General features: G+C 35.4%; 3 protein-coding genes and 1 non-coding gene across 6 annotated transcripts; 2 read left to right on the top strand and 2 right to left on the bottom strand.

The window, feature by feature from the left end:
- Nucleotides 1-134: 134 nt before the first annotated feature.
- Nucleotides 135-806, bottom strand: LOC111499496 (E3 ubiquitin-protein ligase RNF126-like). Its single transcript, XM_023151058.1, has one exon. It carries the CDS (start codon nt 804-806, stop codon nt 135-137), a length of 672 nt encoding a protein of 223 aa, XP_023006826.1.
- Nucleotides 807-6,636: 5,830 nt separating this feature from the next.
- On the top strand, nt 6,637-11,222 carry LOC111499540 (formin-like protein 6). The gene is made up of 4 exons (XM_023151111.1): nt 6,637-8,334; nt 8,410-8,609; nt 9,585-9,826; nt 9,911-11,222. The coding sequence occupies exons 1-4, from the start codon at nt 6,851-6,853 to the stop codon at nt 10,697-10,699; spliced, it is 2,715 nt and encodes a 904-aa protein (XP_023006879.1). The 5' UTR covers nt 6,637-6,850; the 3' UTR covers nt 10,700-11,222.
- A 2,807-nt stretch (nt 11,223-14,029) lies between these two features.
- On the bottom strand, nt 14,030-14,101 carry TRNAD-GUC. The gene has a single exon. It is a non-coding gene; the product is annotated as a tRNA-Asp (tRNA).
- Nucleotides 14,102-14,843: 742 nt separating this feature from the next.
- On the top strand, nt 14,844-21,556 carry LOC111499541. Of its 3 annotated transcripts, none has more exons than XM_023151112.1 (11): nt 14,844-15,085; nt 15,778-15,994; nt 16,161-16,318; nt 16,434-16,579; nt 17,745-17,807; nt 17,898-17,990; nt 18,596-18,757; nt 19,079-19,185; nt 19,531-19,709; nt 19,895-20,146; nt 21,200-21,556. In XM_023151112.1, exons 1-10 carry the CDS (start codon nt 14,983-14,985, stop codon nt 20,113-20,115), a joined length of 1,449 nt encoding a protein of 482 aa, XP_023006880.1. In that variant the 5' UTR covers nt 14,844-14,982; the 3' UTR covers nt 20,116-20,146; nt 21,200-21,556. The 3 variants fall into 3 exon arrangements, with proteins under 3 accessions (XP_023006880.1, XP_023006882.1, XP_023006881.1); XM_023151114.1 differs by lacking the exon at nt 21,200-21,556 and adding an exon at nt 20,553-20,571; XM_023151113.1 differs by lacking the exon at nt 21,200-21,556 and having other exon boundaries at nt 19,895-20,509.
- Nucleotides 21,557-22,564: the final 1,008 nt, after the last annotated feature.

Here is a 22,564-nt window from a genome sequence, read left to right on the forward strand (position 1 = left end):
GACAAAAAAAAAAAAAAAAAAGTGTAAAACTTGTTGTCAGTATCATTAATCTAATTACAATCATTTGCAACGAAATTGTTGCACAAAAACCAGAATTACATTTTCCCTAATTCTTAAAAAAGAAAAAAAAAGAATTATTGTTCTAATTTGGTTCTACACAGAGGACACGAATTGCTCATCTGAAGCCACTTGAGAATACAGAATTTGTGATACACATGACCACACGGGATTCTGCTCACCTCCTCTTCTCCTTTCAGCGCTTCGCAACAAACACTGCAATCCCCCTCCTCCTCTTCCTCCCTCAACCCATCAAATTTCTGCCTCTGCAACCTCTCAATCGCCGACGCCGGCGCCCCGTTCATCTCAGCCGGAGAATATTCTTCAACAAGGAATGGGTCCAGGTCCACCCATATCATTTCGTTGACATCCACTTCGACGACGATGTGGAAGTTGAGATCCATGTTGCCGGCGGCCAATTGGAGGGCAAACGAGGAGATCTCTTCATAGATGATATCGCAGGCGGCGATGGGGATGCTGAAGGAAGACAAAAACTGAAGAACATAGCAGTTGGAGAGGAAGGGTGGGTGTTGGAGGTCGCGCAGAACAAAAGGAAACAGAGCATCGCCGATTGGGGTTGAGGGAGTTTGTTGGAGAATTTGGCGAGAAGATCGAGAGATGAGATGGGTCGAATGTCCGAGTCGGAGCTCCAGGAGCTGAATGGGTTGCTGGCCGGAAGCCACGGTGCCGTTGCAAGTGCTTTGGATGGAACATTGGAAGGACAGATAGTCGTGGAAGGTTAAAGACATGGTAGGTGCGATGAAAACAGAGGATGTGAGTGAGTCGGAAATTGGTAGGAAAGGGGAGGAGGGAGCGGGGTATGATTTACAGGCAAAGGGGAACAAATAAATGGGTTTTGATTTTGAAATGTTTGTGGCCGTTGGAACGAATTGATAAAAGGAAATTGTTCGCCGCTCCGGTGAGGTATTTTCAGGCACGGCCAAACGGCTATTTTGTTGGCGTTGCATGAATTCTAGTTGTAGAAGCAGAAAAGGAAAATGTTTGTGTCGGCACGTGCGAGAAATAGTAACGGCTGATTTCTGTTATTCTTCTTCTTCTTCTTCTTTGCCGTTGCCTCTTCTTCCGACATCGAACAACCGTCCACCGCCCGTCTTCCATTTTATTTTCTTTTCAAACAACAAATGTGTTAATATTAACAAATATGAAAAATAAGTTATTAAATTATTTTTATTAATTTTTATATTTTTTTTTAGTATTTTTAATGTGTCAGTATAATTTTAAAATCAATTTCTGAAAACGGGGCCGTTTCTTGGAGGATGTGGTTGGATGATGACCCAAAAGGAGTGAAGGCCTAGCCCATTAGGTAGACTCCATGGGCCGAAAGCCCAAAAATGAGCTCTTTAATCCAAGAAACAAATTGCTTAATTTAAGAGGTTAAAATGTCATATTCATAAATCTACCTTTTAAATCAGAAACTTTCTTAATTTTTATAATTTATTTAAGATTTTCCCTTTTTACTTCTTAAATATCATAAGATATTATTAAAAAAAAAAAAGGAAAAATAAATTGAAAAATGATTTCTCCTTTCAACATTGATGTTAAAATCTTCCGAACGATTATTTGAATGTACGATGGAAAAAATATTAAGAGTACACACCATTTGCGGTTACCCAAACTTAACCAAACTAATTTTGACATGTTTAAAGACGTTTGTTGTCTTGAGAAATCAAGAGGTGTTATTCTATCAACGTTATTGTCGGTGGATCATAAGTGAGTTAAGAAGACCATATGTAACTATAATTAAATAAAATCGGCATAATTCAAACATTTAAGATTAAGACTCTTTTGGGTAGGTGAGTAGATCTTATCTCAATTATATGATAAAAAATTGACACTACAAACCAGACATTGTTGCTAAGTTTAGTTTTTATTAAATTACAAATTTGGTTTCTATTAAGGATGTTGATATTAATGTAATACGTAGAAATTTTTAAATAATTTTTTTAACACGTCAACTCGACTAATTCGAAAATAGAGTCACAACCCAACTCAACCTAACATAACTCTACCTTAATGTTAAAAAGATTTAAAATATTTAAATTAGTCGAAAATAGTGTCACACTCAACCCAAACCTAACATTTAGAATTATGAGATTTTAATATTAATACCGATAGGTAAATGTTTTAAATAATTAAAAAAAAAAAAATCCAACAACTTAACACAACCTAATTGAAATTTTGAGTTGGTTAAAAGATTTTTCTAATTTAGTCAAAGTCAACCTTAATATTAATAAATAAAAAAAAGATTTTAAATATTAAAACTTTTAAAATTTGGATTGAAAATTTTAAAAATCTGATTATTTATAAACTCTTCTCAATCAGTCAATCAAATACTGTGTTGAGAAAAGATGCATTTTTTAAGCCGAAAAAACTCATAAAGAAACAAAACAAAACAAAAAGAAAAAGCTCATAAAATCATGTATGTGATAAAGAAAATAAAATAAAAAATAAAAAATAAAAGATTCTGGGGCTCTCTGATTGGTCGCAAGAAAGTAACACGCACGCAACGCTAAGATACTTTTATTTCTCATCTTTTTATAAATCAATTTTCCAATTATATTGTCCATTTTTTGGGACAATCCACCAAATCCCACCTTATAATTTCCAAGTAATTTAAAAACGTGATTATAAACTCCAAAATAAAAAATAAAATCATAAGAGTTTATGTTCGAAGTAGACAATATCATACTATTGTGAAGATCCATTGTTTCTAACAAGGAGTGGCAGAGAAGGAATACTATTTCCATCCGTATGATTAAAAATCATGAGAGTTTAAATTCAAAACAAACATTATTTCGATTAATTTCTTCTTCAATGTTTGAGCCGAGACTACTTTTTTCGGCCTATGCGTTAATTTTTTATATAATTAGCTAATATTTTAAATAAAAAATAGTATAAATCAAGATCGATAATGATTGATTTGTGAAGTGTGAAAATAAAATTAATAGAATTAGAAAAATTAGTAGTTTAATATAAAATGAAATAAAAAGAGAGAGAAAGTGTCGGTGAATAAGTGGAGTTTTTGATTGCTTTTGATTGAAGGAAAATCTTGTAATTATAAAAGTTTATTAATGAGGAGTAGATGATTATGTGGGTTATACTTATTTGTTATTCTTTTCATCATTATTTCCTAATTTATTATCCTTTATTTAATACCATAATTTTTATTTAATCCCTAATTTATAATCATGTTCCCGTCTTCGTCTCCGTTCCCGTGCCCGACACAGACTTTACCCTAATCTCCTTATTTCGTAAATATATAAATAGTTTTTTAAGAATATTGTAACATACTTTTCTTACGGAATTGAAGAGAAATTTCGTTGGAAGAATCTTTACTCAAATCTCTTCAAAAATAAATTAAATTTTACTGGTCGGGACCATCTTGATGGACATTGGACTCATTTTCGGGCCGTAGGCTTAAAGGAATAAGGCAGTGTTAGGGTTTCATAGGTTGAAAGGCAAATGGTCCATTGAAGACATGGTTGAAGTAGGTGGACTTAGGGTTGTGCATAGTCAAAAAGAAAACAAACAACAGCTACACCTCATGTTTTATTCATAGGAACCCCACAAAAAGATTTGAGGACTACATACATTCAATTTTTCAACTAATTCCGTGATGGAATTTTGAGCTCGCTCACTCTATAAAAGTGTTTTGTTCTATCTATGTAAATGAATGACATGCTCGTATGAACATCAAGTGAGTTTTGTTCGTTTAAGAAAACGAGATCATAGAGCCCCATGGGAGAATAGTTTTGTTTCAACTTTAATGATTTGAATTTGCTTGTATCATCGATAGAAATCTTGCATCTAGCTTTGTCTAATTGTCGGAGTTGACATCTATTTGGGTTTTGGCACTAGTTGGAGCATTCGATTTTGGAAAACAATTCCATCGTGCCCATTATAGGTGTCTTAGCTCATTTCCTTTGTACGATCAAGCATCGTTCACAACTGTTTGACTTTCACTGTTGTTTTTTCTTCGTCATTTGACTGCTAAATTTCATTTTGTTAGTAGCTCTTCACTATTAGTGAGGGCATGTTAATTTGGTATTTGATTTTTGATTAAATGGTTTGAGTTTTGCTTAATTTGAAGTTCTTCGTGACCATTGATTGTAGGTACTCGTGGAGAGGTAGTCCTCATTGCTAACATCATCGTCTTCTTCGTTGTTATATTCCTCATGAGGCAGGCATTTCGTAGTTGCTAAGTTTGTGAGAATGGTCAATGAGAAAACGTGAGGTTCAAGATGTAGTGTTCGGTCTAGTTCACATACGGTCAAATTCAATTCAACCCTGAATTCGGTCTAGTTTGCAGTTGGTTTGCTGCTTGTCGTCCCATTTTAGTCGATCAGTAGTTTTTTTTTTTTATCGATTCCACTAATTCTCCATTCAAGTTGGTTTCTTTCTCTAGTTCATACTTGGTTTATTGTATCTAGTTCTACCATCACGCGTACAATCTAGTTATCTCTCATTTTAGTTATTCGTCATAGACCGGTGGTTATGTTTTGGGTTTAGTAATAGCTGATTGATTATTGCTTAGGCTAGTTTTTTTTTTTTAATCTCCGGTAGGGGAATATGTTAGTGGACCCCTTTTTGAATGGTTTAGATCCCTCGATTTACTTTATATTTTTGTCATGTGTATATGCATATCTAACTCGAACTGAAAGTTACTTACTAAATATTTTTAATACTCAACTTTTCCAACATGTACTTATGTAGCCAAGACGTGTAAGAGTCTTGACAAGAAGGGGCTACAAGCAGCCCTAAGCAACCCTTCTAGAGTCCCTTTTTAATTTGTTTGCTTATTAAACTTAATTATATAATGGGTTAATGATGATTTTTTTTAAAAAAAAAGTATTTAAAGAAGTAATCTAGCACGAACTGTAAAATTATTTTCTCTTTGAAATTGTCATTAACATATATTTAATAACAATTTCGGTCATTTAGAAATTTAGAAAGTCAGAGTCATTATAAATTCTGTACATTGATATACTTTTTCTTGTACAATATCACACGACGTCTATAGATCAATATTGATTCATATATCATTTTTTAATATATAAAATAAATAATTAAAAAAAAGATTATAATACAAGAAAAAAAAAAAACCTAAAGATGCAAATAACGGTAAGAAAATTGATAATAAGGAAAAGCATAAGACAAGCATGATTACCATCTTAATAACTTATGTTCCACTACTATCATCATCATTATTATTCATTTTATATAAATCTAAAATAATAATAATAATAATAAGAAGAAAAAGTAAAAAGTGAGTGAAGTGTAAAATATAATGGGGAAAAAAGAAAAAAAAAAGGGTAATATTGTCTTTTACCATATGATCGTTTTGGGTGGAGTCCAACCAAAAGGCCCAATAAAGAAAGCCCCATAAATCTAAAGCAACACATAAAGCACCGTCGATTGAGCCGTTGTGCGTGTGCTTGTTCCCCCTCTTCCAATTTCCCCCTTTTTTTTTTTATTCCTTTTTCTTTTTCTTATACCTTAAGTAAAAAAAAAAAAAAAAAAAAAAAATTATTTACCAAATAATTAAAATTCTAATGATAATGTTTAAACAAAACACTAGTTCCATTTTTTTATGGTTAAAAATTACGTTATATATAAAATATAATAAATACGTAAGAATTAGATGCGAGAATTGGATCCCAACAAAAATAAATAAAAGATTTAACTGAATAGAGAATAAAATAAGTAATGGAAAAAGTTTCCTGTCGCCAGTCGGGTGAACATGTTTAATTAATGAGAATGTAGGTTAAATAATTTAACCTCCAATAATTTTGGGATGGTAAATTGGGACCCATCTAAAATTTACCACAAAGACAAAAAGTTAATTTGTGGGAAGAGAGGGAGAGGGGCAGAAACACAAAGCTGATTTGTAAGTAAAAAAAAAAAAAAAAAAAAAAAACAAAAAGAAAAGGCGAAATGCAACTTTTATAATTGAAATTACAAACGTGACCTTCCAAATCCCAAAGAGAATTCTGTATGAATAAAATGGTATTTATTTATTTAAAAATGGAATTTATTAATAAGCAAGTAGGTTACGTGGCAGGGGTTTAATGTGAACAGTCTGTATGTTTGGATGAGCGGCGTGGATGATGAGATGGTTGGGTGCTTGCGTAGTAGTGGTTGTAGGGGATTGGGGTCGACCAAAAAGTACTTAAAAGCATAATCCTTAACCCACCAAACAAAGAAAGCAAAACCTTCATGGGAATATGTGCTTTGCTCTCCCTTCAAATGCATCCCTATTTTTTTTTTATTCTAAATTTAAAATATTTTAACTATTAAAATTTAATAATAGCACTAGGTGGTCATGATCTCCATATACATTTTTCTTTTTCTAAAATAAAAAAATAAAGCAAATCTATTTCCACTAAAACCGCCACGTGTAAGTTCGTGGCCATGGGTTAGCTTGCGTAGTGTCGTAACACAGAACCCGCGCTTGTATTTTTATGACTGTGATAAATAAGGAATATTGATCAATTAGTTAGTTAATTATTTAATTAATTAAAAAAAGGAGGAGAGAGAAGAGAATTGGAGGTTGTGTTGACGTTAACCCCTAGTTGGGGGCGTCCAGATCTTGCAGCTGTAAGAAGCTTCCCTTTCTCACACCACTCACTCTCTTTCTCTCTCTGCTTCTTCTTCTTCTTCTTCTTCTTCTTCTTCTTCTTCTTCTTCTTCTCTCTCAAGAATATTGGATTGACACGAAAGCGATGAATTGGGTGAAATCAAACAAGATAACACAGATTCACACAATTTCGCCATGAGAGCTCATCGTTTGAGCTTCTTCATTTTCTCTCTCTCATTATTCACTTCATTCATCGGAGCCTTCCCGCGTCTTCGCGATTCTGGCATTTCAACTAGGAGGATTCTGCATCAGCCTCTCTTTCCGATAGGCTCTGAGCCGCCGCCGGATATTGAGTTAACCCCACCGCCGCCGCCGCCTCCTGACTCTACCTCCAACGTACCGCCGTTTTTCCATGACCCGCCGACCACTCAAGATCAGACTCAACCGCCTCCTCCGTCTACCAATGGAACTATGCCTATCCCTGCTGCTACGGCGCAACAATCCAAGCCGACGAAGACTGTTGCGATTGCAATTTCGGTTGGGATTGTGACTTTGGGGATGCTCTCTGCTCTGGCGTTTTTTCTGTATCGTCACCGGGCAAAGCATCCGGGGGAGTCGCAGAAGCTTGTTGGAGGGAGTAATCCGGAGAGATTTCCGGAGGATTCGCGAGCGCCGCCGTCGAGTTTTTTCTATATTGGGACTGTGGAGCCGAGCCAGAGCTCTGTTGTTGAGCAGAATGGTGCTAATAGTTCGCCTTATCGCAAGCTGAATTCGATTAAGATGTCGGATCGGTACCGGCCGAGTCCGGAATTGCAGCCGCTGCCACCTCTGCCGAAGCCGCCTATGGCTATGTCGCCTCCCGCTCTGTCATCTTCGGATGATGAAAGCCAGAATACGGCATTCCATACTCCACAATGCTCGTCAATTGTCAGTCATGATGATGGCTATTTCTCACCGGCTTCTCGTCGAAGTAATTCTGTTAAGAGCTGTTCTACGGCAAGTTTTAAGAATGACCATATGAATTCCAATGCTCCTCCTGTTCCTCATTCTAAAAGAACCTCCCCAAAATCTAGATTCTCGGTTTCTTCGACCAAACGCAATACGTCTCAGCCTCAGCCACCACCGCCGCCGCCTCCACCGCGTCCGCTTGATGACTTTCGTGAAATTCCGAATTCGAAAGAAACAATGCCTTTCTCTTCCACGAGACCTAAGTTTTCGAAGCCTCCGCCTCCACCAAATTTGGCGCTTCTTCAAACAATTAGCAATTCCGCCACATATCCTCAAATTCAGAAAACTGCTGCACCTCCACCTCCACCTCCACCTCCACCTCCACCTCCACGGCCACCTCCACGGCCACCGTCGCATCCGGTTTCGTATTCAACGCCACAAAAACTAGGGTTATCGGAAACCAGAATGCCGACAGTCACTCCTCCAGATTCCTCCAAGTCACAATCCTATTCAACAGCGAGAACAAACTCATCTTCCAAATCCACACCGACATCTGCACCAGCAGATTCCGCTAAAGAAGATGTTGTCGAAAGGATTAATTCGATGGAAAGGCTTGAAGCCGAAGATACAGAAGGTTCAAAACCGAGATTGAAGCCCTTGCACTGGGACAAAGTACGGGCAACCTCAGACCGAGCTACAGTTTGGGATCAACTCAAATCAAGCTCATTCCAGTAAGTTGATCTTTTAATACCGATTCTCGCCGATTATTTGAATATTCATAAAATTCTGAGCTGAGATTTTTTCAGATTAAACGAGGACATGATGGAAACACTTTTTGGCTTCAATTCTGCAAGTTCTGTTCCCAAAGAGGCCACGAGAAAGTCTGTTCTTCCCCCCGTTGAGAAGGAAAATAGGGTATTGGATCCCAAAAAGTCGCAGAACATTGCAATACTCCTAAGAGCTCTTAATGTCACGCGTGATGAAGTGATCGAAGCTCTTCAAGATGGTGAGTGCTTTCCCAAATTGGGGCTACTTACAATAATTTGTGATCTGACGTATGAACAATTATTATTTCACAACCGTGGCTTTGATCACCAGCGTGATTGCTTTTCATTATAATCAGTTTTGAGTATGTTTTAAGAATTAACCATTTCTCCATCATTATCAGCATTAGAAGATTGCTCATCTTTCTGCATCCTTCATTTTAGTTCATCATGTTTGGTTATGAATCTTTAAGAAATTCATGTTTCTTTCTTCTGTTCTTCAATTATGGACTAAACAACTTTATCTGATGAATTCTCCCGCATATTTCTTGGGGTTCTCAACTGAATAAATCAAAATCTTGTTTTACCTTTTATGTACTAATTTAAGATTGTACATTCTTGATTGTTATACTGTGTTCCCATGTTACTGATTCCTAAGTTTCGTACAGAATTCATTCCTTGGTCATTACTTTTTACATCTCTAATATCAATGCTCTTTTCTTTCTTAGCCACTTTCACTATTCCTCCTGACACATTTCCGCATTTTCACATTTACTGATGAGTTTCCGACACTACCTTGCTTTTCTGCCTTGATGTTGAATTTCCATAAAGTTAGTTGTCTTACTGTCGAATATAGTTCATTCTTTCTCTGTCAAGAACTATAATTAATTCCATACTTCTAAAGGGCCTAGCGAAAGTACCTTGCTCTTTGATGTTTTGATTGCATCGCATCGCATCGAGAAAGAGATTCGTTGCAGTAAATGATTTCGGCTGGACAATATATCTCAAAGAGTCTATGTTGGAGGGAATAGTGAAAGATCTGGAGATTAGGAGCATAGTTTGTATCCATTATACGAAATTATTTGTCATTGGCCTGCCTCGATATAATCCCAATTGTTTTCGACTGATAATATGTCCTGTTTTAAAATGCATTTGGTGGTTACTTGCATCTGTAATGTCATTCTCATCATATGAAACATACTTTTTGTTGGCAACAGGTAACCCGGAAGGGTTTGGTACCGAGCTTTTAGAAACGCTAGTGAAGATGGCTCCAACCAAAGAAGAAGAGATAAAACTGAGAGAGTACTGTGGCGATGGTTCAAAATTAGGGACTGCAGAAAGATTTCTGAAGGCAGTGCTTGAAGTCCCATTTGCCTTTAGAAGAGTTGAGGCCATGCTGTACAGAGCCAATTTTGATTCAGAAGTGAAGTATCTAAGGAAGTCATTTCAAACGCTTGAGGTAATTTGTCTAAATTTCTTTTGATAAACATTATGAGATGCAATGAATTATTAGTTTGTCTAAAATATTTTAATTTTTCTCCAGGTTGCAAGTGAGGAATTAAAGAACAGTAGACTTTTTCTTAAACTCCTTGAAGCAGTTCTTAAGACAGGAAATAGGATGAATGTCGGTACGAATCGTGGTGATGCTAAATCCTTTAAGCTTGAAACCCTCTTAAAATTAGTAGATATAAAGGGAACGGATGGAAAGACAACATTGCTTCATTTTGTTGTTCAAGAAATTATCAGATCAGAAGGTGGTGCTGATTCAACTAGTGACAACCTTCAACCCCGTTCGCAATCCAAAATCGAGGATGAATTTAGAAAGCAGGGCTTGCAGGTTGTGGCTGGACTGAGCAGAGACCTTAGCAATGTGAAAAAAGCAGCTGGTATGGACTCGGACGTCTTGAGCAGCTATGTCACAAAGCTCGAAATGGGGCTTGAAAAAGTAAGGATGGTTTTGCAATTCGAAAAGCCAGGAATGCATGGAAAGTTCTTCGACTCGATGAAAACATTCTTGAAGGAGGCAGAAGAAGAAATAGTTAGGATCAAGGACGATGAAAGGAAAGCTTTATCTCTGGTGAAAGCGGTCACGGAGTATTTCCATGGCGACGCTGCCAAGGAGGAAGCTCATCCGTTCCGAATCTTTATGATCGTTCGGGATTTCTTAACCATACTAGATCAAGTATGCAAAGAAGTTGGGAGAATGCAGGACGGGGTAATGGTGGGTGCTGCAAGATCCTTTCGGATATCGGCAACAGCCTCCCTCCCAGTCCTCAGCAGGTACAACGTCAAACACGACCGAAGTTCCGACGAGGATAGCTCATCTCCGTAAACTCCCATAACACAAGTACCTCTTAGGAAGCTTGTCAGGTTAGCTTTAATCCTCCAGTGGGGGGAATTTCACTAGTTTCTTAGATCTCAAGCATCTTTCAGACCAAAACAAGAATGGCAAACAGAGAATCTCCTTTGGAGACAATGACGCCCCCAGCAAAGTTTGTCCATTACTCAAAACACAGATTCCTGAAGCGGAATCAAGTTAGATTTTGCAGCAAAAAGGCAACAAAGACATGATCAAAGTGATGAAGAAACACCAAAATCAGCATGGGAAGAAGCACGAAGTAGCAGTGGCAAAACTGAAAGGTACGTCTCAATGAAATGAGATAAATAAAAAGATAGAAAGAGAGGAAATGAATGTTCCACTTAAGAATACACGGCTATAGATAGGACAGAGTACCCTATTTAGATCAGATTCTTACACATTTCCAGAGAAAAAGTAGAATGTTTTTGAGTTGCTGCTAATATGTTGTTGCATTTGTTCAATGTTTCATAATAATAAATATCAATTTTTTTGTTCATTGTTCTTGATTGTTCTTGATTGTTCTTGATGTTCTTGATAAGAAGAATATATTCTGCAGAGTGATATCCTATCCTAAAGGGGTAATCTTAAAGCTTCAGTTGATTGTAGTGGGGGTTGTTTTTAATTGAAAAGAAATGTGTGCCAAATCTAGAAGGACACTCAAATCTATAAATTTCTGTTTTTGGTCAGTCGGAAATCTGGCACGTTCTTCTTTCTGCTTCTCGTAGTTCACAGCTAACAAATCTCTCTCTTTCCTCCATTGCCTCGTGTTATTCTATTTTCATCCAATTTCTTTCATAAAACTAATAGAGGTGCCTGAAAATTTACAGTACAAAGAAATAATTATAAATATGTATGAAAAGAGTAAAACTCAAATGTTTTTTTTTTGTTTTTTGGTCCCTAAATCTATCTTCATTTATTATTAAAATTTTCACAAAATAGGTATTTTTGATCATAGGATTCTCCCATCAGTGTTGCTGGATTTTTAGAGATCTAGTGTGCAATAATTTGAAATTTCACCCGTACTTGAGACACCCAATGTGAGAATCCCACGTTTGACGGGGACACAATCTCACATTGGTGGGAGAGGAGAACAAAATACCGTTTTTAAAGATGTAAAAATCTTTCTCCTAACATACCCGTTTTAGAGCTTGAAAGGGTACACCCATACGCATTTTAAAGCCTGAAAGGAAAAACGTTTCACTAGCCGACGCGTTTTAAAACCTTGAGGAGAAGCTCGAAAAGGAAAGTTTAAAAAGGACGATATTTGCTAGCGTTGTGTAATGAATGAAGAGGTTGTTGAATGTTCATACACTCTAGTTGATCATATTACTCATTTCTCGTTTTTAAAGATTGAAAATTATCCCCACATATTGACACGAGTCTTTCCAGCATATTTTGTACTCACTCAAATGAATTCAAAAAGGAAAATCACCCGACATAAAATTGCTCCAAGTAAAGTAAGATTAACCATAAAGTTCCAACGATTGTGTCACAAAAAATGAAGGTGCACATTATTGGTAAATGCGGTAACTTTTATTTCTTTTTAAGTCTTTCTTAGTCATTCTATTTTGAAAATAATTCTCATTCACATGTGATCTCAGTTCATTCATGTACCTCTAGTGTCACATTCTATTTTTTCATTATTAGGATGATTCCTTCCTTACTAAAAAAGAGTTTTTTTTTTTTTAGGATAAGCTCTATTATACCTATCTTGGTTCAGTATTTAAGGGTATGAGGTTTAAAAAATATAATAATAATAAATTCTAAAAGAAAGGAATCAAAATAATATTTTAACTAACATATAATTAAAAAAAAAAGAAAAAGTAGGGAAAGAATTTTAATTTTTAATGTTTTTTTTTACTAATAGTAAGAAATAATTTTAAAGAAAGAAGAATAAAACTTTTAAATTTTTATTTAAAAAAAATTGAAAAAATGGGAAAAAAGAATAAAAAAATAAAAAGAATAGAAGCAAATTTTAAGAATGTTTTCCTTTTGTCCTTTGGGAAATTTTATTCTTCTTTTTGGGACTCTCAAACCATCCGTCTGGCAAAACAAGCCAAAATGCCTTTTCATTTATTTCTATAAATCCATTTATTTAATTAAAAAAAAAAAACAACAAAATAATATATATATATATATATATTTTTTAATATATAACCACAATTTAATTTGACCAAAAAGGTTTTCTTTAGTATCATTTGACCTAAAAGCTATATAAATATAATTAGAATAACGTCATAAATAAAATGATAATTATAAATTAATCCTTAAAGTTAATTTTATATTATTATTGAATTTATTACAAATCTTAAATCACTATATTTTTTTTTTAATTCAATATGCCAAATGGTTCAACCACTTTTGTTTTTATTTTGATATTTAATTTGGTAGAATATTAAATTAATACAAAAACAGTTTTAATTATAAATAATTTTTTTTAAAAAAAAACTCATGTTAGAATTTGATTTATTTAAAAAAATATTAGTGCACAACCTTCACATGCATATAAAACTTATTTAAATGTAGAAGTCAACATAAATTAAACAAAAATGCTTGAATTAAACCGACAATGAAGTTTAGGTTTGTATATATATATATTAAATCCATTTAAACAAAAAAAAAAAAAAAAAAAAAAAATATACTTCGTCAAGAAACAAAAACTTCATACATAAATAACTCGAGTTTGTAAAACAGACTAAAAGGTTTAAGTTCAAAGTAATTAACTGTATTAATGCGCCGAAGTAAAAAAATTAAAATCGCCTTCCATGTCATCTATTAGCTCCTATTCGTCACATGGTAATCTCTCCTTATCACAACTCTTTCCCTTATTTTTTTTATTTTAAGACTTTGTATTAAAAATTCTCATGATGTAATTCTCTATTAGCGTTAAATATGCATACATACACAACAAAAATATCACTAATTCAACTCCCATGCTCACAAAGGAGCAATTACGAAGTCGAAATCACAAAACATTAGAATAATTTTTATGCACATGGACAAATAACTGTTACAAATTCATATGATTAAGGGGTAATACAATTCACGTGCACACATATAGGAGATTTCCTCCAAAGTCTTATTATAGAGTCGAGTGCAATTTGTACCCACAAATAGATAATTATTACAATTCTCGTTCACATAGATAGGTATCTTAGTGCTAATCCACATGAATAATTATATGAAGTTTCAATACATACATAAGCCATCATTTTCATATGACATTTCCATAATTATTGTATTGTATTATTTTTTATATATGACAACAAATTTTAGTAAAATGTAAATCGTAGGAAAACATAGCGCCGTTGCCGGGGATCGAACCCGGGTCACCCGCGTGACAGGCGGGTATACTCACCACTATACTACAACGACCAACTTATTATTTTATTATAAAATAAATTATTTACATACAATAAAAACCCATTTTTTTCCTTAAATTTATTTTCGCAATGAGAATGAAAATTTCTAGATAACTATTTTTTTTTTTAATTTTCTAAAATTGTATTCATTTTCTGTGCTACAGCTTTCATTTTTTTTTTTTAAATAAGAATTTTAGTTTTTAAAACTTAAACAATAAGATTCGAGGTGAAAATAGTGATTATAAACTTAAATTTTCAAAGCTAAATGCTTATGAAACGAGGATGTTTGTGGGACCCACTGCAAATTTGAGAATGTTTTTTTGTGAAAGAGTAATCTTGTTTCTCTCTTATGAATATTCATCAAATTTTGGATTGGTTGGATAGGTTATCCAAGCAACTAATGAGTTCACAACCATTGGAATTGGTTGTCTGATTATATTTTTATTATTTTTAAAAAAATCATACTTATCTCATACCAATTACATTTATAAAGTTTAAATATCAAATATTTATCGTCTATAATTCATCATTCACCTTAGTTATAAATATTAAATATTTTTAATCTTTCTAAAAGTAGGGTAGGATAAAATTATAACTCTATTTTTAGTTGGTCTATCTCATCGACCAAAATGAATTTTTGGTTTTTCAGAAATTTAACCTAATAAAAGAAAAAAAAAAACTTAACCACGTCATAGACTCGTATGACCTAATATGTTATGATAGGGTTGGGCGAACACGGCCCAAATGAAAACTGCAACCTAGACCGTGGCCTAGGTTGGGTCTGCATTTCAGCGTCTGTGTCTGCTGCGAGGTTCTCCTCTCCTAACCGTCCTACATTTCTGGTGGAGAGGAAAAATAAGGCTTTGGTTCTTTCCTCCGAACCAGAAATCAAGCATGGTCCCTTCGACGCTGTTTCGTGCTTCTACTTGCCTTCTTTTTCTCGCCCTGTTCTTCGCTTTAGCATACTCCATTCCTGACCCTCAACCGCTTCGTCTTGGTGCGTTTATTTTCCACTTCTTGCATTCTTTTTCATGCCGATTGCACTACATTTTGAGCTTTTTTTCTGTTTCTTACTTGCTTAGGATTGTTATACTGTCAATGTGTTCTTTTTTTCCCTCTATTTTGGCTTTGGCAGTGTTCAAGTATACTTGCATTTTTCTGCTCTCCCCCTAGAACAGGGCGTTTATAGATTTTGTTTTTGGGAATGCTATGGATTGGTGCACGGGCAAAGTTTCTTTAGAAATGAATTGCTGATTAAACTGTGATTTCTTTGTTACTTTAGTTTCAATGACACATTCTATGATAGAAATTCAAAATTTAACTTCTTGGTTGAGGAAGATGTCCTCTTGGTTTATGCTTTAACAATTACACGGTACCCATGACTTCAAGATTATTGATGCATATGTACTCAATTATTGGGGCCTGTATCAGGGGGTTTACGAGGGAAGATAGGTTCTTTATCTCTTAGTTTAATTTCATGAATATTGGGAAAGAAGAGTTTCCATTGCCATTATCTAGTCATCTTGTTCAGATAAATTTCATTGGCCCCTTCTGTTACCTTCTTGGATAGAAGTTATAACTTCTTGAAAAGCTTTGAAATTTCCATTTTATGAGTATAAGAAAAATCTTTTATGGTCCATTCATTCCTTGATGGCATATACTGCCTACTCATGTTCCTGGTCTCTTCAGTTGTCTCTGAATCCACAACTCTGCAACTATCTCGTGGCTTGCCTGTGCAAAATTCACCAGGTTCCAAACCTGGAACTGTGGTGGTTTGTGAAAGAGTATACATCCAAGGATTATTGAGGATTAAAAATCTGTGGAAGCTTGCCCACACGGTAAAAGTGAAGCTTTCCATGATAAATTCAAGTGCTCGGATACCGAATTTAGAGGTTTGTTTTCACAGGTGAGTGCATTATAATTTTTTTTTTTTATAATACCAAGTATTGAGGTTTGTTCTCCAGGTTCGTTTTCGGGGGCAAGCCTACAAAAATTTTGATTTTCATGAGTGAAGAACACAAATATACTCTATACTAGATCTGATTAACCTTCAAAATAACATGGCTTTGCAGGAACATGTCTCTTGGTATAGGGATGTGTCCACAAAGTCAGTGGGAGAAAGTTGCCAAGGGTTCTTGGGCTCAATCCATGTCGCCGTTTGACCACAAGCTTATAGATATCAGAACTTCTGGGTTATCCCTGGAAAGTTTTGAGGTATCTATTGAAGAAGGTATGTGCATCTATACTGTGAATTGCAAAAGAAAAACAAAGTGGGAGAAATTCGGTTTCAACCTTATCTGCTTGTGTAAGAAGATTGACTCTAAGCCTCCCCCTCCGTAATGCAGAATTCTTTATGTACCGCATAATTTTTTTAATCCTGGGCTTGGTGTTGATGAGTTCGGCCTCCATTCTTGGCAAGTCATTGGTATTCTATTATGGAAGTGCTATGACAATTGGAGTTCTCCTTGTAGTGTTAATGATCCTTTTTCAGGTAATTAGGTCGTATCTTCTATCTTAACTTAAATGTATATATCATACTTCTTTCGATGTTATTATGTTTCTTATTGAATAAAAAATGGATATGTAATATTTACTACTTTGGATCTTGTAAAAGTGTTCTGTTTCTGGTAACTTGGAAGTTGGTGCTGGCTTTAGGATATTGCTGTGACTTTGAGCATGCCGTTTCTACTTTCTTAGTTGTTGATCTTGGTGACAATATCATGATATTATTCTCTTTATGGTTTTCAATATTGACATTCCAATTATCTAGGTCTAAGCAGTTTGAGTCACTGGTTCAAATTATATGAGGGGAAAAGAGAAAATTGAAGTACAGAGATAAGTTCATGTTAGTTCAAGCTACGAATTCAAATCACCCAGGCCCATAGCCGACTCATGTGAAGCATCCATTTCCCAAAGGACATTTAACCAAAGTTTCCCCTTTCAAATTTCTTTGTACTCCAATTAATCCTTTCATGGTTGAATCTCCTCCACATTTTGCTCGTTGTGTTGACATCCCCCCTCAAGCATAAGCACTCCCCCTAAAAACCAACCAATGGATACTCTCTCCTTAAAAAAGTCTGCCTCTGTGTTGAACTCCATATAGTCTTGGTAAATGATCTCTCTGCCTTCATGATTTTTAGATTTTTGCAACAAAACAATATTAGGATTATCTCCTTCATAATCTTTATGATTTTTATCCATAAAGCCCTAGAAACCTAGTTGCATCTTCTTAAATGCATAAAAACTGGCCTCCCTCATCTCCACTTGAGAATCTTTTCATGATATACATTTGAGGAAAGGTTATTCAACTCCCTGAAGCCTTTTAAGTTCAGCATTGAAGCCTTCTTCCTCACCCTTGGGCCAACCTGTATTGTTCATGGTTTTTGTCTTCATCCTGTAATCTGGCTTACCTCCCTTTTTGGGTACAGATAATGAATGGCCTTTTGTAAGGGCTTGTGGCTCTTTAATAGGCAAATGATATAGAACTGAAGGTGTGAACTTGGATTCATGGTTCATCCCCATTCTATTTATTGCTCTAATCTCTTTTTCCAATGAGATTGTCTATTGCTTGAAAGATATATGGAAATGTGACTATAGCTTGATAGCATTGTGTTCCATAATGTAATACTACTTTTTTCTTGCCTGGTTACTGACAGGGGATGAAGCTTCTTCCTACTGGTCGGAAGAGCTCACTTGCAATTTTTCTATATGCATCTGCAGTGGGTATCAACCTTTTGTCAGTCTCACATATCTTCTTTCTGTGATCATAGAAGTACTGAATGTTCAACTTACAATCCATCTTTCCACAGGTTGGTCTGGGATCTTTTTTCCTCCGTTACATACCTGGATTATTGCATCAAATACTTTTGGAAATGGGTATAAGTGAGGACATGTATAATCCTGTACGTAACTTATCTTTCATCTTTCTTGATAATTTACCTCTCTATTTCAGTCATGAATAAATTTACAGAAGTGTTGACTTTTTATCTTATTCTCTTGTGATGCGTTGGCACCTCATAATCATGTTGGATGGAAAAGACCTCATGTATGTGTGTTTTGGCTAAAATTTGCCTAAATGCTCGCAGTGACTACATACGACCAATTCAAGGTCTCTTACATACTGGACCATGACATTACAACTATTGTTTAAACACGAATATCTATCAATTCATTGATATACCTTTATTTAGCCATTGGTCGATCTGAATCATATCAAGTTGGACACAGACGACACATCCTTACTGCAAAACGTTATCGTGCCTGCATGCATTTTTTTAATTGAAGTAATCTTTCAAAAAATAATCCAAATGGAAAACCTTAACAATAATGTGTTCCACTCTGCTCTTCTTGCTGCCTTCTAGGACATGTATATGTGTATCTTGTACTTCATATTACTTTTATCATTTTTTCCACTTGGTTTATAACTATAGTGGTATTCTTTCTTATAAGTTCATTGAAATGCATTAGTTACCGGGGAATTAAATGCTTCTTAAATTATTGATTACAGGTAGCTACATTTCTACTGGCTTTTATTTTTCTGATTGGAGCATGGTTGGGCTTTTGGGTAGTCCACAAATTTGTCCTTGATGAAGATGGATCAATTGATACTAGCACATCGCTTTTTGTCACATGGTGCATACGGATTTTGGCTGCTCTTCTGATTCTTCAGGTTTTCTCATTGTCATTACTACCTCCGTTGTTGGAAATTATTTATGCATTTGTACTCTTTTGTTAAGTGGGTTTAAAGATGAAGATCACCCAACACGACAATGTGGGAAAACGGAAAATTTAAAGATATTTGATATCTGATGTTGCCTCAAGGACGGGAAGATTTGGAATAAATTAGCTATTATATATGTTGCTTTTCTTTCCCTGATAATAGAGTCTATAACAAGTGAGTCTAATCCAAGTATCTTGAAACTTATGTCAGTGCTTAATATGTATCATATTTTCAAACAATTTTCTGTTGACAAATTTAAATTACTTTCAGTGTTCTTTGGATCCATTGCTGGCAACAGGAGTTTTAATATGTGGAATAATGGCTTCATCAATACTGAGGAGAACTTTTAAGTTGAGATTTCTTCGTCGGCAGTACAAGTTTGTATTCTATCCAAATCTAGAGTACTTTAATATCATACACTTTCCTTTTTTCACTACGGACACATTATTTATTAGACTGATATACAAGCTCAAATGGCAGTTCTTTGTGTTATTAAGAACCATTTCTCTTATTTCAATCGAGTAAGAAAATTGAACTTCTCCAATTCAGAATGTGAGTTATGAACTTATTTAACTACGCAATTCATGGAACTGTTATACTGTGTGGAAATATCTGTTCTTCTAATCTTAAAAATATATAGAAAGTGACAGCAAGTCTACCAATAAGGCATACGTTTCATGTATTTCATATAATGTATCACATTGCGGGTTGTTTTTGTTCAGGAATTTGTTCAAATCGCCAAAGAGAAAACTCAAGCGATCTCATATCTCTGATACGCCACGTTTTGATGATTCTGATGACGAACTCGCCATGAAGTCTCCCCTGAGTTATGAAGACCCCAAGTTTTACGGATCTCAAGACAGAAACTTCGCCCTTCAGTCCTGCAGTCTTTCTGAACGTGGTATGTTAAATGTCTCTAGTAACACTTCTGAACTAATAAAAGACATTCTAGAATAAAAACAGTTTGTTTATGATACCTGATATTGAAATAATGCTACAATGCCCCATCAGTCAGGCAGCAATCTTTTGCCATCTTTCTCGTTCTGGTTTTCTTTTATTAACGAACCTTTCTTCTGTCTGATGCAGATGAATATCCTTCGACATTCCATTCCACACCTGGACGGAGAGAATTTTCTAAGGATGAGTGGAAAAGGTTCACGAAGGACTCAACCGAAAAAGCTTTGGAAGGACTAGTTTCTTCGCCAGATTTCGGCAGGTGGCTCGTTGACAATGCAGATAGAATCAACATAACTCCCCAAAGCAGTAGAAGAGCTGAGAAAGGTCGAAAGTGGCTCCCTTGGTTGTGATTGGTCAAGGTCAAACGCAATGCTAGATTAGGTATGTAAAACATACTGCCTGCATAGTTATCATGACTTTTCTGGGAAGCAATAGGATGTGTTTAGACAAATTGATCACACCCCCTAACTTGTATTTCCTTGTCTGTTAGATCATTATTCATCACCTAGGTTCAGGGTGTCTAAGAGATTTATATGTTCGCCTAGATTTGCATACATTTAGCCATTGAATGGGAAGCATGTGTGGTGTAACTTTATAGCTTTTTTGGGCTGCACCTAACTTCAATTCAGTATTTACTGCACCCATGATTTTCATGGAGGGGTTGTCACTGTATCACTTCGAAATGTAATGTAACTTTATAGCCTATTGGGGCTGATTGGCTTCAATTCAATTGCTATTGTACCATGCTTTTCACGGAGGATTATTATTTCATTCTTGTAACATTAAGATATAGAGCTCAAGGGGGAGGAGCTTAGCTGCAAGTTGCTGTGATTTTACTGCTTATTTGTAGCTTGAAGGCTCTGTCCAGTCTCTCGTTCTGTCAAGAAAGTTTCTTGGTTGTTTGGACAAGTATATCAATAATTATGACCAAGTCAAGCTCAAATGGGTATGAGTCGTGCTTTCTTTTGCTTATTTGCTCAGGCAATGTGCATCTGAGCTATATTACATTATGGCAGATGGTCATATACTAACTTTGTCGGTTGATGAGTCCAATAGTTAGCCTCTGTTTCTTGTGTCTTTGGATGATTGTAATTCAATTCAGGCGCTTATCTTCGTTTGAGCAATGTGACAGTAAATGATTAGAATGTGAAATGAAGGGTCGTCTGAATAGTTACCATCTTGGTAGGTTGAAAAAGCATTTTTGCCTTTGCTAGATAAATTTGTTGGAGGGAGAAAATATATAGTCTACAAAAGAAGAACCTGCACACCGATATGGTGCTTTGTCGGTGCTTGTCACATAAGCTTCAAAGTTTAAGTTAGCTCGGAGAATTTTGAGTATAGTAGAAGTTTTAAGAATGAGGAATAACTTGCTTTCTATAGGTCGAAGATATATACTCAAATAGTCTCGTTAAGATTTTCTTATTCACTTTGCAGATTAGGTTAATTACAAATCAGATCGGATTGAACATGGACTCCACGAGTTGGGCACTGCCCATCCGAGAGAGGGAGTGAAATTGAGCTTTGACCCAATTTATTTCCTCTCTTTGTCAGGTGGTTTTATCCTTCTGTGTTGACCTGAATTCGTCTTGCCTCGATCTTTTTCTTGTAAATTTAGGTATGGTAAAATTGAAGATAAGGAAAATGAACAAACGGAGAAGATCATGGGTTAGGGGCATGTGAGATGTATGCCTCTCAAGCTAAAATATTAGCGTAGGGAGTGGGAATTCGACTTTTGGTCCAATTCCTCTATTCTCTTAGACATATCAAATGATGGGTTGCTTCTCGGCCTGATATCGCTTTATTTCCATTTGAGTTCGATCATCATTGTGCCCATAAGTTCAACCAAGGTGCCGAAGGTCGGGTGCATGCTAAATGATATCCCTTTGATGACGAGAATGGACCTCAACCCTGATCTCTTGTCGAGGTCAAGGTGAGCAATTGGGTTTTGGCATGATCGTATGGTTGGTCTTAGCTCTTGTTAGAACTTTTGGTATTATTTGTATGAAAAATCTTACCCTTCTTATTTTGTTGGTCACAATCTGGTTGGCATCGGATTTCTCGGATGGGTCGAGGAGCTAGTCGACCTCATTCTTTATTATTTTGTCTGGTTTCCTTTTTCAAGCTTTCTTAAAACTAAAATAGTCTAATCATCTATTGGCCAATCTCTTCCTACTAGTATTTGTGGACCTCGACCAACAAACACTAGCTTGTGACATTTGATTTTCTGTTTGTTGTGTTTGACCTGCTTGTAGGTCGTCCCTCCTTTAGATGCAGTTGAAGTGCACTCATCACTGGACAAAGATCGTGTGATTGTACAAGGTTTGTACCTCTACATGAATACTGGGTCAGCCTTAACCAGGGATGGTTGACCTTGACTTGGTTTCAACCTTTGCCTTTTCCTTGGCTACTTCCTATTTGTTGTTAGGGTGTCTTGAAAGGTAGGTGAGTGACCTCATTATTGTAGAGAAGATCCAACTTTTTCTTCCTCACAAACGACGCTAACGTTTATTACCAAAATTCATACAAAAATGTATCTGACTTTTACGTAGCAATAGGGTAGTTTTGTATTTGAGAGTTAAATAATATTTTTAAAAAACGAATAATTTTAATAGCAAAAAGATAATGCATTATATCGAAATCATTAATATTGGGAGGGCAACTTCAAAGGTAAAGAGCATCATAGTTTGGGTGAAGTGATGAAAACACGTAGAGCATAGAATAGGAATATATTTTGATGGAAATTTCCCTGATTCCAAGAAATCTATAACCCAAATTCCAACACCATTCAATTTCTATTCC

The sequence above is a fragment of the Cucurbita maxima genome, unplaced genomic scaffold, assembly GCF_002738345.1.
Source record: "Cucurbita maxima cultivar Rimu unplaced genomic scaffold, Cmax_1.0 Cma_Scf00027, whole genome shotgun sequence".
In the NCBI taxonomy this organism is placed as follows: domain Eukaryota; kingdom Viridiplantae; phylum Streptophyta; class Magnoliopsida; order Cucurbitales; family Cucurbitaceae; genus Cucurbita; species Cucurbita maxima.